This window comes from Lynx canadensis, chromosome C1 (genome assembly GCF_007474595.2).
Source record: "Lynx canadensis isolate LIC74 chromosome C1, mLynCan4.pri.v2, whole genome shotgun sequence".
NCBI lineage: Eukaryota > Metazoa > Chordata > Mammalia > Carnivora > Felidae > Lynx > Lynx canadensis.
In genome coordinates this window covers 116,370,924-116,384,306 of record NC_044310.1, presented here as the reverse complement: position 1 = coordinate 116,384,306, position 13,383 = coordinate 116,370,924, and the positions used below count along the sequence as shown (strand labels likewise).

General features: G+C 40.4%; 1 protein-coding gene across 1 annotated transcript in view; it reads right to left on the bottom strand.

The window, feature by feature from the left end:
- Positions 1–13,383, bottom strand: part of CLASP1 (cytoplasmic linker associated protein 1) — a 170,322-nt gene that overhangs the window by 111,788 nt on the left and 45,151 nt on the right. Inside the window, exons 4-9 of the mRNA XM_030323685.1 lie at positions 11,108–11,260; positions 8,128–8,201; positions 6,929–7,021; positions 5,884–6,029; positions 4,552–4,687; positions 3,463–3,533 (exon numbers count right to left, since the gene is read on the bottom strand). Coding sequence (XP_030179545.1) covers positions 3,463–3,533; positions 4,552–4,687; positions 5,884–6,029; positions 6,929–7,021; positions 8,128–8,201; positions 11,108–11,260 — 673 coding nt within the window. The remainder of the gene's footprint in view (positions 1–3,462; positions 3,534–4,551; positions 4,688–5,883; positions 6,030–6,928; positions 7,022–8,127; positions 8,202–11,107; positions 11,261–13,383) is intronic.

Below are 13,383 nucleotides of genomic sequence, written 5' to 3'. Positions count from 1 at the left end.
AAATAATATGTTAATATAAGATGTACGAGTGCAAAAAAAAGAAAAAATCAGCGTACATTATTACAGAACCAGGCGATTGCTCCTTGCATTAATTTCACAGAATGCCTTGTACAAAAGAAAAAAAAGTAAAAAATACCCTGAAAAACAAAGTGCTTTCCAAATTTTCCTAAGAAGATCCTAGGTAGTGCTTAAAATGGATTTTTCCCTAATCTACTCATCTAATTTCCTCTCTTTAATCTTTCAACATCCCTTCTCGTCAAGCCTTTTCACCTTTGTAATCTTTCTTGGTCTGATTTGTGCACGAAAACAACTCTGGTCTCATCTCCTTTGGATTACATCACTCCTTTGGATCCTACCTCTTTAGAACTTGTCAAAAGCCCAGGGTCTTTATCTCCGTGGGGGTAAATCTTAGTAGTCTTAGGAACTCATTCAAGGAAACGAGTAAGAGGGTAATTTTTCTCTAATGACCAGACTGTCGTTCCCATGATCCTCTCAATTCACAACCTCAATAACCCATATAATTAATTACTCAATAAATCTTTAATAAACCTACCCTCGATGTTAGAGATAACAACGGTAACCAAGACATAAACCAGCAAACAAGACAGACGAGGGACAGTTCCCATGTGCCACGAGCACAAGGGGGCTCTTCTTAGAACCACACAGAGCTATTCAACCCAGTCCTGGAGCTGCCAACAGTGTGCGTGTCTGCGCGTGTGTGCATGTTGGTTGTGAAGCAAACTTTCTCCAAGGAAGGACACTTACCCATACCTGCATCCTCTCTCCTCTGTCACTCTCCCCACACTGGTCCCAACCTAGGCCATGTTTATTCTACTTCTCCTCCGTTCTTCATGTCATTTCCTGGTCTGATTTTTCTTGTCTCTCTTTTTTTCTTTAACATGTGTGTATATGTTTATATTTATCTATCTCTTAGTGAATACAGCCATCTTTGGTGCTAATTTTGGTCTTAAATGCATGTTAGAACAATCTATTTAATCAAAAATATGACCTTTAAGTTAGGTTTTATTTTTCACTTTTCAGACTAACATTCAAAGAAGTATATCAATGTTGACTTTGTTTAACACATCATTATTTAAACACATCAGGTTAGAACTCGTCTCTTTTCTTTACCAACTCCTACTCATCATTCAAAATGCAACTCAATTTTCAACCTGCCTATCAAGTGTCACTGGAATATACCAGTTGGTTTTAATCACTGCTCTCTGAATTCCTAAATCCACGATACAGGTGTTGTTAACTCACTCTTACACTGCTCTGAGTTACTGTTTTTAATCTCCCTATTTAACGATATAAATTTCTCAAAGGCAGGGAGACTGTACGATCCATTTCTTACAAATTCTACGAAGCCGAGCTAGGTACAGGCTGAGGACCTAACAGAAGGACCTAACCTTTCTGAAGGCAAAGGGACGAGATGGTCCCTATTACTTCTTTCAGCATTAAGACCCATGGTTCTGACTGATACACACTCTGACTAAATGTAAGAACAGTAATCTGAGTGTGTGACTCAGAAAGTGGTTAAGGGGGAGACACTTCTACTGTCACAGTGAATGTAGGTTACTCTTCGTTTAGCAGCAAAGGCCAGAATTGCTCAATTCTGTGGACTGAACAGTGTTCTCCCCAAATTCCTATGTTCCAATGCCCACACGATAATATCTGGAGATGGGGTCTTCAGGAGATCATTAGGTTCATGCGAGTTCATGAGATGGGGGCTCTAATGATTGGGCTGGTGCCCTTCCAAGAAGAAACCCCAGAGAGCATGAGATCTCTCTCCGCCACGTGAAGACACAGCAAGAAGTCGGCCAGCTGCAAGTGACCCTCATTAGAACTCAACCATGCTGGCACCCTGATCTCAGACTTCCAGCCTCCAGAACTGTGAGAAAATACACTTCTGCTGTTTAAGCACGCAGTAGATGGTATTTTGTTGCCAGTTAATACACTAAACATCCTACAACAAACATCCGTTTCACCTCATCAGAGGACCTTGGCCTTGCACATTCTGAATTTCTCCTGGAAACCTAAAACAATAGTGACAATAACATCAGCAGCAGCAACAAATTCTAACAGCTGGCATCGTTTATTAAGCTTACACTAGATGTCAAACTCCTTTACCCAATGACTGAACCCCCAGAACAGCTCTGCCCCAGGGGTACTCTCGTTCCCAGCGGGTCAGAGGATTAGTCAGTGGGAAGAGGTAATGCTTCAGCTGCAGTCTGCCAGGTTCTGAAGTTCACTACCATCGCTCTCTCCTGCTGACTTCACCCTCTCATCTCTAGAAGGAGACGCTGGACTGCAGGTCAAGGGTAGACTGCATTCCTCAGTGATATACAAGTGAGCCATGCGGTTAGAGATGAAGCTTTTTCAGTGGAAGGTGCCAATTTCTTCCTTCCTGGCTTTACAAAGGTGGATGATTCCCCTCCTCCCTCATGACTTTCACAGAGCTGTTAATAAGATGGCTATGGGGCCGCCTCACGCTTAGCAGGCTCCCCTACCGTGGAAACCCAGCAGGACCAACGTGACATACCAGAAAAGGAGGGAAATGGCGGGCAGCAAAAGGAAGCTGGGTTCCAAGCTTAGACTGAAGGGCTCTTTCACTGGGCTAGGATCGGACAAAGAACTCCAGGAATGTGGTCAAGAGACTGCTGCCCAGGCCAACCACGAATTTACCCTAGGAAGCTCCTGATACGGTCCACTGAATATCCACTGGTGTCCATGAATCCCTTCAAAATCTACATAAAATATTCTGTGTGTTTACATTTTCTTGGGAAGAGGGGCCACAGATTTTATTAGATTCTCAACAGTCAAGAACCCAAGATCCCAGCTAGAAGAGGCCCTACTCCTGGGATGTGATCTATGGCAGCTCATGTGGACACAAGACTAGGCAGGGACTTGGGAACAAAGGGCTAGCTAGCTACGGTATCTCCTGGATAGTTGGTCTCTCTCTTGGTTGGGATTCAGAATCTCAGAAATCACTGTCAGAAGACAGAGACAACATATACCTCCTCCTACCCATGTCAATAGTAAAGAACTACCGTTAATTTTTATAATTTTTTTTTCCTTGTGTGCAATTACCACTTTCATTCAGAGAAGGGGTATACCAACAATTTAAGTAGAGGGACTATCTTAGAAAAAATGTACAGGCCATCTTCTACCCCACTCTCTCCAGAGCCCCCTTTCATAAACTCACACACAGACACACGTGTTCTCTCTCTCTCTCCCGCCCTCTCCTCTCTTTCTCACATACACACAAAATAATGGAGGTTGTCCAAATTTATTTTCCAGACTATGTAGATCATGATCCCTCAATCCAAAGCCATTTACTGCAGTGATCTTAAAATAATTTTAACATCTCAAACATGAATTTGTTTCCATGGACGGAAGTTTGGAACTTATTTTGCTTTTTAAACAATTCAAAAATAATGAGGAAGCTGTTTAAAAATTTACCTTCTAACTGCGACAGACTTAGAGGTACAGTTGCTTGTTATGACAGGTATTAGCCTAGGGATGTGTGTGTGCTGCAGAGAAGAACAGAAACGGAGGTGAACACCTGAAAATACAAAACTAAAAACTAAGACACCCACTTCATTACTAAACTACCTAAAGCACATAAATATTCAGATTAGAATGTGGCTGAGCTTAAAAAGGAAAAAAAATTTCACTGGATATTACCAAAGGCCATGACAAAATTCACAGAGCCTGAACAGACCAGCCGATGATATGTAAATAAATCTAACAGCAAAACAAATGACTGGTGGGAAGTCTAAATAATCCGGCAGTGGAGATCTAAGTGAGTTCAATAGCGGTCAGCAGAGCAACATGTTTTGATGCTGTTTCAATGGGAATGTTCAATGATGGCTTTGGGTTTAATATTTCAAGTAGGCAGTGCAAACAGAACTAAAAATAATACAAATAAGTAACCCACAATGATTTAATCAGGAATATTCTGGATAGGTTTTAGCATCACCACGTCCCAGTTTCAAGAGTTGCCTCTGGGGAAAAGGGACTTGAAGGTGGGGAGAAGGTGATGTGGAGAATGTTCATTTTAAGCCTTTGTGAGCTATTAGGTTTTACTGGGAACGTGTATATAAATTACTTGGATAATTATTTAAATTTAAATAATGAGTGTTTAGAAACCTGAAAAGAGTATCTTGTTCCTGGGCTTAAACACAAGTAATTAAATAAAAACTTTAGGTGAGTAACAAAGCCACAAACACAAATACCTAAAGTGGAATGACTGGGAGTAAAGAACCAAGTGTAACCCCAGAAGCAGATACAGATATTCAAATATTTAAAGCCAACGATGAGTAAATAATCAACACATGAGTAGGTACACCATATTCATAATTCACATTATGGAGTATTAAAAAAAAAAAGACTCCTATAGATAATTAAGGAGGGGGGAGGCTGATACGTATATACAACATGGTTCCAACTGTACATAATGTTGCTAATGAAAAATGCCTCTAGTACTGCTTATCAACCATCATTTATTACCACTTGCTTATTCTATGTATGGCCCCAAAATATACTTACCCGAATGATTAACCTAACAGCTACAACACCGGAAGTGGCCATAATTTTGGCACTGTTTGGAATTAAATTAAAGATAGTTGGCATAATGGCTTCAGCTCCATGGTCAAATTTATTTCCCAGAACTGATGACAGATGCCTACAACAAGAAATGAACACTGCACTGTAGCTGTATCCCTTGCAAACAGTGAAACAATATAAACCTCTTAACATTCTGTAAGGCTTTCCTTTAAAGTTATCTAGAGATAAAAGGCAAGTGTCTACATAAGACACTTTAAAAACACTTCCCGTGTGCATGCTGTGGACTTGGCCAAAAGACATTAGCCCATGAGCTCGTTCCTTTCATTTCTTTTAAATAAATCATTTCCAACTAATTAGTCTTAAAACAGCAAAAGACAGGGGCGCCCGGGTGGCTCAGTCGGTTGAGGTCCGGACTTTGACTCAGGTCACGATCACTCGCAGTTCGTGAGTTCGAGCCCCGCATCGGGCTCACTGCCGTCAGTGTGGAGCCTGCTTTGGATCCTCTGTCCACCTCCCCGCCTCGATGCCCTCCCCCCACGTGAGCACGCTCTCTCTCTCAAAAATAAATATAACGTTAAAAATTTCTTTAAAAAACAGCAAAAGACAAATTGGTCATATACCAATTAAGTGTAGAACTGAGAGAGCTCCCTCACCCTCTTTTCCTTTTGCCCTGTTAAAAACCTTTCACGTTTCACGTGTATTATACACGCTTCAATATCTGATCCCAGCCAAAACTGTAGACAGCTGCAGTACCTCCTTGCTGTTGCTGCTTCTTTGACATTCTGACATACTTTTCAACACAGAAGTTCCAGCTGCAAACACTGATACAGTTTTAGCTAGGGTAAAACTTTACTGTCCTATCTGCCTTTGACTTGTAACTTTATAGATACAGTACTCTTCTAGAAACAAACAAAAACTTTGATAATCATGCTATATCCTGCCAGCAAAATCAATGAAAAAGCCAAGAGACAGAAGTTTATATTATTTCTTTTTTCTGTATTATTAATAATAATTGTGCTCGCTTCGGCAGCACATATACTAAAATTATTAATAATAATTGCTTCGAGTTTCAAATAGAGGCTTCAGAGGTAAGTCACTGAATAACATTTAAAATCTGTCAAACTTTATGTAATTGGGCAGGAAATATTGTAATACTATAAAAGCACCAACAGAAGAATAAATGGAATAGGTGCTGGAGACTAGTCAGAAGGTACATTAAAGGGACCTGCTGGGCACATTCAACGAACCATCTCTGAAGCGCTGCAGTGAGACTATTTTAGGATGTGTGAGAATCTAAAGCGTGGCAGTCCTTACCCCAATGTGATGCAAGCTTCCCGCACTACCTGAGACCGCAGGTCCTTAGCAGATAGTTTAAAGGCTCCGTCCAAAAGACGCAGATGTTGAAAGAAGTTATCGTACTCGGCGGCACCAGCCAAAAGTAAAGATCTGATCTTTTTCAGCTGGTGGAACGGAAAAAATTAAGAGATACACACAACAATCCTTAAAACAGGATATATAAAACAACTGAAGCCAACAACTGTGAGAAATCAACATCAAAGTTAACTTGACTCAAAAGTTTTCCCGAAAGAATTCAGCCAATTCAGTACCCGCTACCATACTGAACAAATCCACCTATCACAAGTAAAAAGTTTTAAATGTAGTATATCTCACAATTCTACAAAATAGATATTTTACTTGTAAACATTTTTGCTCCTCCCCTAAAGCTTACCTTCCCCAATACCCAACTCCAACTGCTATCCGTTAAATGACTCGAAGGAAGAAGCGATCCTACAGTCTTTTATATAGTATCCTCCAGTGTATCATTACTAAAAGGTTAGTCTGAGTTTGAATGGAACGTAGCAGTCATTTCACAGCCTTGCTTCCTGCCCAGCCAACCGCTGTAAAACAGCTTTCCTAAGATATACCTTCACTGTAATGCTCCCCTCACATTTCATTAATCCACTTTTTTAAAGAGGGAGAGAACTTTCCAACAAGTGATAGGAAGAAAGAAAGGAAGAGACGGACACACCCTGAAAATGCCACTAAGAAAAGCCAACTTACTGGCCAACAGTCACAATTAAATCTGGACTAAGGCAAGAGTGGAGGCTGTCTCCAGACGTTCCACATTACATCTTTTTTAAAAGTACAGGATATACTTAAAGGCACAGGTTGGCCCGTTTTAGAAACAGGAAGAGAAATGAGGTACTCTACTAAAAGGGTAAGTGTAAATATGGTGATTTATATTTAAAACATTTACTACTTAAAATTCATCAGAGCTATACCCCAATTGCATAATTCAGTATTTAGAACATTGAAATAAATCTAATGAAAATGTAATCACATGAAGTCAACGGCTTACAGCATTTACTCTTTGTTCCCAATCATGCTTGTCATCAGATAATATTTCCCTAATCTTGTTTATGGACTCCTCCAGGTCTCGGCTGGAATAAATCTGTAAGCAAAATTAATTTACAACCAATGTAAGAAAATTTACAGAATCAACAAAGATTAGTTTTTAATTACAGAAAGTCAAGAATACTTAGTAATTCCATTTTTCAGAAGGACTTATGAGATAACCTCCAGATACATCTGTCTTTGAATGAGCTTCCTTCCCATTGGGAATATATACCCACTAGATTTGATGCTCAAGTACAGATAACCATGCTTTGAGCACAGCTTCACCGTAAACTTAACAGATGATCTCATGTACAGAAGAGAAAGGAGCCGACTGGGGAATTGTCAGTGATGCACAAGGCCTTTATTACTCTTAGTATTATTTAGAATACCACATTTTACACGTAACTTCAACACTCTCTTCAAATCTTCTTTCTCATTTACGCTTACATCTTACTAATAAGGTAGGTAGGGGAATAATCAACCAACAGTGATGCAAGCTTGGAAGGTCAAGGACTTAAGGTAAGGCTGAACCCAAGCTGAGCCTATGGTGCCGGTTATCTGACTTATGGTACTTATGGCAACCAGGCAACAGGTAACAAGTGACTCACGCAGGCAGAGCACCACATTCGATGCAGGCTGAGGACAAGTGTTATTAGCCCCCAGTCAACAACAAAGGACACTGAGGCACAAAGCACTTAAAATGTGCATACTCCAAACGTATAAGTAATCCCTGCTTCGTCTGTTAGGCACTTAAATGAAGCATCAAGGTGGCATAAACTTGAGCTTTTATTAATCTGTTCTTTATAGCTTTTCAGACATTGCAGTCCTTGAAATTTAAAAATTTTTCTAGGCATGCTTCTTTGTTCTCACACCTAGTCATTGATTTTCTTTTTCATTTACGTGACCTAAGCCACAAACGTACTACTAGATCAAGCAAGCAACTTCTCTCCAGTCCCTACTGAAAGATCACTTCACTTCTGCTGTGCATTTTAGCGATACAAGGCACCGATGTCCTCTCATCTGCAAGTGCAGACCTGCAGTAGGTCTTAAGAGGTAAAAATACCTCCCCTAGAAGGGGGCCTCACATATCATGTATCTGAAAACTAAAATTTGACGAGTAAGCTTACCTGTTTTTAATCAAACTCGAATATTCTCACTCACCTGTACTACAGGTACGTCATCAAATGCTTTAATAAAGTCCTCTTCATCAACAGCACCAGCTCCTTCTTTTGCAGCTATAAATAAGATTGATTTTCAAAATGTGAATGGTGCGCGCAGGGGTAGTCTGAACACACACAATCCCCATTACATTATGGAAGATTTGTGGCTTTTTTACAAGCCTTAATAAAAATTTAGAGTGTTGTGGAACTGACAAACATTACTAACTCTGAATATAGAGATGAAATGTCATGATTCTACAATACTACATACGTTAGTGTAAAGTCACTTAAAGAGACTATGTGTTAAGGAGGACAGTTAGCCTTTAAGTGACATACATCAATTATACTGCAGTCATATATTAATCTAATAAACAGGTATATAATAGAAAATTTAATCCTTTGGGGAATAAATTAGGTTATGTTATTTTTAGGCATCTAGTATAACAAATTTGTGAAATATTCAAATAAGTGCTCAAGAATTTAACATTTCATTTCAACTTTGTATTACTCTCAAAACATTTCCATTTCCTTGAACACATGGTAACTGGGTCAATTTTTTACTTATGCACTAGTAAGAATTTTCCCTCCTAAAGGTGTTGTAAGATGCTCTGTATACTTAAAGGTTAATTGCTATCATTTGAGAGAGAGTTTTTTCTTTCGCTAACATGAACTCTACTTCACACATGAAGATCATGTGGCATTTTGTCAAATCTTTTTTTGTTTTTTCAGAATAAAGGTTTTAAAATTGGGGTTTAAGATCACCCTTGAAACCCTCATTGTTAATGATTCACACTGACAGAAACCAATTTGACAATAAATTCCATATTTAAAAAAATGAATTACACTGATTAGTCTGAGTGCTTTTCTAGTGTTTCTTTGCAGACAAGTTATTTGGTGTTTAGGGTCCTCAAACGTAGACAAGGCTTTAAAGACGATTCTGGGAGCAACAAATGCGTGTCCTCACTTTCAATGAAGATTCCTCACACCGAGTTCATAGCTGTGGTCACATGACAGTAACATCACACCGTCACTTGGTGCTCAGTACCTGTTTTGGTACAAAGACTGAATCCCCCTGAGCAGACAGGTCCGGAGCGCTGCCCTGGATAAGTGCTGCATCACGTACCCACATACGTTAAGGGACTCAGAGACCAACCATGGTCCATGAGCCCCAGAATCAGACAAGGAGGAGTCAACAAGGAAATTCATGACTGCGGTGTTTAAACAAAATAGAAAAAAGGGTAAGAGCAGGGCCAAGATCTCTACATAATCTAGAGCTGGGACTTTTGGAAGGGGTATGGGTGCGGGATGGGAAGGAAATCAAAGGGGTCTAATGATGTAGAAATTTCTAAGCCTCATTTATGGAACTGATGCCTCCCAAGAATAGATTTTTCCAATGAAAGATGAGAAAGGTGGTTCAGTCATAGAGGAATGAAATACTGGGTACATGCTGTAACACAGATGAACTGTAAAAACATTACCCTACATGAAAGGAGCCAGACACAAAAGATCACATTTACATGACTCCATTTCTCTGAAATACCTAGAATAGGCAAATGCCTAGAGGCAAAATGCAGACTGCTGATCACCAGGGGCTGGGGGAAGGAAGAAATGGGGAGCGACTGTTTAAAGGGTCCGGGGCTTCCTTTCAGGAGTGGAAAAGCTTTTCTGGAACTGGACACAGGTGGTGGCTGCACAACACTGTGAATACATGAAATGCCACTGGATGGTTACCGTTAAAATGGTTAATTTGGGGCACCTGAGTGGCTCAGTCAGTTGAGCATCTGACGTTTGATTTTGGCTCAGGTTGTGATCTCGCAGTTTCATGAGTTCGAGCCCCGTATCAGGCTCCATGCCAACCCTGCAGTCTGCTTGGTATTCTCCCTCTTCCTCTCTCTGCCCCTCCCCTGCCGGCATGCCTCTCTCTCTCAAAAATAAGTAAGTAAACTTTTAGAAACTTATTAAAAATAAATAAACGGTTAATTTGATGTTTTGTGAATTTAAACTCAATTACAAAAAAAAAATTTTAACGCACCAAAAACAAACAAAAACATAAACAAAAACACAGATAGAAAGGACTGAGAACACCAACAAAGGCACAGCTTTTTCCTCCTGCCATCTGTGGTGTGAACACCCATGTCAGCCATCAGCACAGCTACTTAACATGGAGAGAGAAGCTGGCAGCAGAGGCACCAAGCTGACAGAGGCACGACCCCAACACTCTAGGGCCAGTTCAGCAGGCCAGAAAGAACACCAGGAGGCGGCATTCTAAGTCAATCCTTCCCGCTGTTTTAACTTAGCTCATCCAGCCAAGCTCAAAAGCCTGACGCTAACAACCAGTTCTAAAGGCAGAGGCCACACAATGTAAAGCGAAGAGATCTGTGTGTCAATTTTACATGTGACAGCAAAATGCAAGTTGTATATAACAAGGACTCAAATCGTCTGCATTGCGGAGTGGCAGAGGAGAGACTGAGACTAAGGTATCTTTGTAAATCAATGTTCAAAGCTTTAGGGAGCTGAGCCTTACCATTTACTTAGGTCAACATTCATTCCGGTTTCACAAGGAATAATGCTACTCGTAGGAACAAAACACAGAAGGCACACCATCTGACTTCTGGGAAGTCTCAGTGTTGGTAGACAGAAACTGACAAAAAAGTCCCCACAGTAATTGCAGGCCATCGCTGGAGCCTCATGGACGAATAAAGCCATCAGGGTGCACTCCTGCCCTGGCTCCCAGCTATGCTGGCCTCTGAACTAGCCATATTCTCCTACCGGCTCCCCCCTTACCAACCCGTGGCAACACAGCGGCTCAAACTTCTACCCTATCAGCACGGACAGCACAGTGCTAACATAAATCACAGTGAGTAGAAACATACTGCAAACAGGACCACTTCATCCCGAAGGACAGACACGGAAGGCAGTAGTACATCTGGTTTTAAGAGCTGGCAGAGCTGACTCTACAGCACCCCACACGGTGGTCTTACCTGAAGACTTGGATCCAAGAGAGGAGGAACCAAGCCGGCGGGTGGTCCCCATTCCAACGTTTCTCCTTGAGCTGGGTGGAGCTTTGGATGATGTAGAACTAGCAGAGGAAGGTCTATTACCATCCACAGAATCTTCATCATCAAAATTTTTATCTGAAGAGTAAGCAGAGAAATCATTGTTTTAAAAAAAAAAAAAAAAAAAAAAGGTACTTTTTCCACCCGAATGTAAAACAACAAACTAGCCTTAGAGATGAACGGTGTGCCTACTCTTGGGATGTGAGGTGCCAGTCCGGGGTCTAGAAAGGCCTTAGGTAAGTCCAGAATGCAGATACAAACATCATGTTTGCTTTCACATACCTAGAATGCTCTCCTGGCTCCAATTTTGGAAAACAGAGAAAACATAAAGAAGAAAACAACCTCTCATAAAACCACCACCTCATACAATTACTTCAACATTTTGCATATTTCTGACCTTTCTTGCATGCATTTTTTTTTAATAACAGCTGATGCGAGACTATACATCATTTGGCATTTTGCTTATTTCAATTATGCACATTTTCCCAGGTGATAAAATATTCTTTGTAAATGCTGTCTTAGTGGTTGCATGGTACTCTGTGATGAGAAAATATCACAACTGAAATGGTCTTGTTAGGCATTCAGGGTGGTTCCAATACGTCACCATTAGAAATAACATTGCAACAAACACCTTCCTACCGGCATTTCTGTTTAAATTTATCACAATTTTAAGAAAAAAACCAAAACCTAGAAGCAATACCTACTGGGTCAAAGAGTATTAAAATTTTTAGTATACACTGCCAAATTTATTTTCAGAGAGGTCATGTATTTTTTTTTTCCCTGGAAGTTCAAAGAAGTGCCCAACTGGTCACACCTCTGCCAACACAATATGACCATTTTTAAATGTCAACCAGTTTGACAGGTGGAAATAAATGCTTCCTCGTCAATGTTTCATTTCTCTTTTGTTGGAGTTGAGCACTGTTTCTTCATTAATTCCAAAATTTTCTAAGCATTAGTGGATCCAAGGAATATTCCTTAGGTTGCATTTAAAATTAAAAAGAAAAAAGAAAAGGGCGCCTGAGTGGCTCAGTCGGTTAAGCATCCGACTCTGGATTTCGGCTCAGGCCATGAGCTCCTGGTTTCCTGAGTTCAAGCTCTGCACACTGACCACATTGAACCTGCTTGGGATTCTCCCTCTCTCTCTGCCCCTCTCCTGCTTGCGCACACTCTCTCTCTCAAAATAAACAGACCTTTAAAAAAAGAAAAAAGAAAGAAAAAGAAAAAAACATCTTTGGGCTTTTAAAATAATCAACATATTTAGGAACAACATTCGGATGACACAATTAACGCTATCATGGCGCACTTATACAGAGTACCATGGGCTTATACAGCAACTGTGAGTCATTCAGGAGGCTTAAACAGAGAACCAAGAGTAATTTAAAATAAAGGAAACAAAAATCTGTAACTGGCAATATTCATGATTTCTGAATAAGGGAGCTAGATCTTTTCCAATACATCTGAAGTAAATAAATGTCGAACAGAAAACACAAATACAAGCCTGTTTTCTTGACCTGTTGGCTGCTTGGTTCAACTATCAACAGTCAAGTCCGGTGTCTAATCATGACCCTACTGTTTCTCACAACTCACCAACAATCCACTTCAAACTACACGGCTTCTTTTATTCGACACTGTTGGGAGCTGATCCATCCTTCTAAATGCATATCCTTGTGCAAATTACCTGCCTTCAACATTCCTTTAAATTTCCTAGATCACCTTATCAAGCAATCCTCTTTCACAGATGGTTCCTTTAATACACACATCACTTTCCCACTGATTCAGATGTTCACTGGTCTATTAGTATCGACTTACCTATGTGGATTCAAAAGGTGATTCTTGGACTGTAAGCATATTAACAAGGTCCCTTCCAAGAGTAAAACTGAGTCTGATGTAAAGAACGAAAACAACCCAAAGGGAAGGTCAACCATTGAGCGCTGCCAGTATTAGCAGTGACAAGACCTGTTCTCAGCCCATCCGCCCTCAGGGGAGCTCTAATCACTACAGGAACAGTTCCAGTCTGTGGGAAAGGTGCATAATGAACAGGGGAAGTGAAGACACCATCATGCTTCACTCAGAAATTCATGTAAAGTCTGTGTAATTTTTCTAACGTGGGCAGGCACTCCACTGAGAACTATATTCACTTAGTGGAAATTATTTTCAGAGGGCCCATGTCACTGGATTTCCTGGGATTTCTCTATTGAAGC